Below are 1,120 nucleotides of genomic sequence, written 5' to 3' on the forward strand. Positions count from 1 at the left end.
ATATGCCCTTATTTGTTCAACATAGGTTATATACGCATGTAGGTGTGTGTAACCACACGTGCGTATATACATATTATGTATGTGTATGTGCCTAGGTAGTCTCAGGAAATATGAACACAAAACTATTGCTGCCTTCAGGGAAAGGAAAGAAGTTTTACTTCCTACTTGACATCTTCTGAGCAATTCAAATTCTTTTTCCACCATAATCACGCATTATTCATATAATTAAAAATAGTAATAAAACCAGAGAAAAGGGCAGCCATAATATACCAGATCAGGTCAATTCCTGATCTTGAAATAAATCATTTCTGGCTCTTGGGCCTGAAGAAAGAGATGGGGAAGCAAATGGGAGAGGGAGGAGACGGAGTTATATTCCAGGACTCAGATCTGTCCCCAAGGCACCCGCGGCAATTCTCCCCACCACAGGGTAAGCAAACCCACTGCAGGCTTCCTAAGACTTCAGGCCTTGGCCACAGAGTCTTACCGTCAGTACCGACCATCTCAGAAATGGGGCCCTGGACGCTGCTGGGCCCATCAGCCTCCAAGGAGTCTGGGTCCCCCAACACAGCCTGGGAGCGGGTGTCCTCCTCTCGGACCCGGGCAGGCGTCCACCGGGGAACGTGAGAGATGCCTTGGGAGATGAGCTCGTTCAGGTAATGCTCGATCACCTCCTTCCCCTGGAAGACAGAGAGTGCCAAGACATATCGGTACCTGGGGCAGGACCGCAAGGGGTAACCGCATCAACTTGGAAATCACCCAACCTGGCTCCGGTTCCAGCCCCGATGCATGGCTATTAAGCAGTTGAAATGTGGCAAGGCCCAGTGGAGATGTCCTGTGAGTGTTAAATACGCAACAGATTTCCAAGATTTGGTACCAAAGAATGTAAAATAACTCCCGATTAAGTTTTATATTGATAACACGTTGGATGAAATATATTATTAAAGTGGATTTCACCTGTTTCATTACACCAAAAGGCCTTATCTCAATGATGGGTCAGATCTTTAAACCAAGCAGTGACAATTTTAACCAGGAAAAAGCACTGCCCAATGTCCCTCCTCTGTCCACAGAGTTCCCTACACAAGCCTGGGAGCATCAGGACAGTTATTACTGTGCCCCACTA

At 46.9% G+C, this 1,120-nt stretch overlaps 1 protein-coding gene across 1 annotated transcript in view; it reads right to left on the reverse strand.

Moving 5' to 3' along the window:
• Window positions 1-1,120, reverse strand: part of SEC14L5 (SEC14 like lipid binding 5) — a 46,407-nt gene that overhangs the window by 25,101 nt on the left and 20,186 nt on the right. Inside the window, 1 exon segment of the mRNA XM_011376614.2 lies at window positions 485-677. Coding sequence (XP_011374916.1) covers window positions 485-677 — 193 coding nt within the window.

This window comes from Pteropus vampyrus, unplaced genomic scaffold (assembly GCF_000151845.1).
Source record: "Pteropus vampyrus isolate Shadow unplaced genomic scaffold, Pvam_2.0 Scaffold300, whole genome shotgun sequence".
In the NCBI taxonomy this organism is placed as follows: domain Eukaryota; kingdom Metazoa; phylum Chordata; class Mammalia; order Chiroptera; family Pteropodidae; genus Pteropus; species Pteropus vampyrus.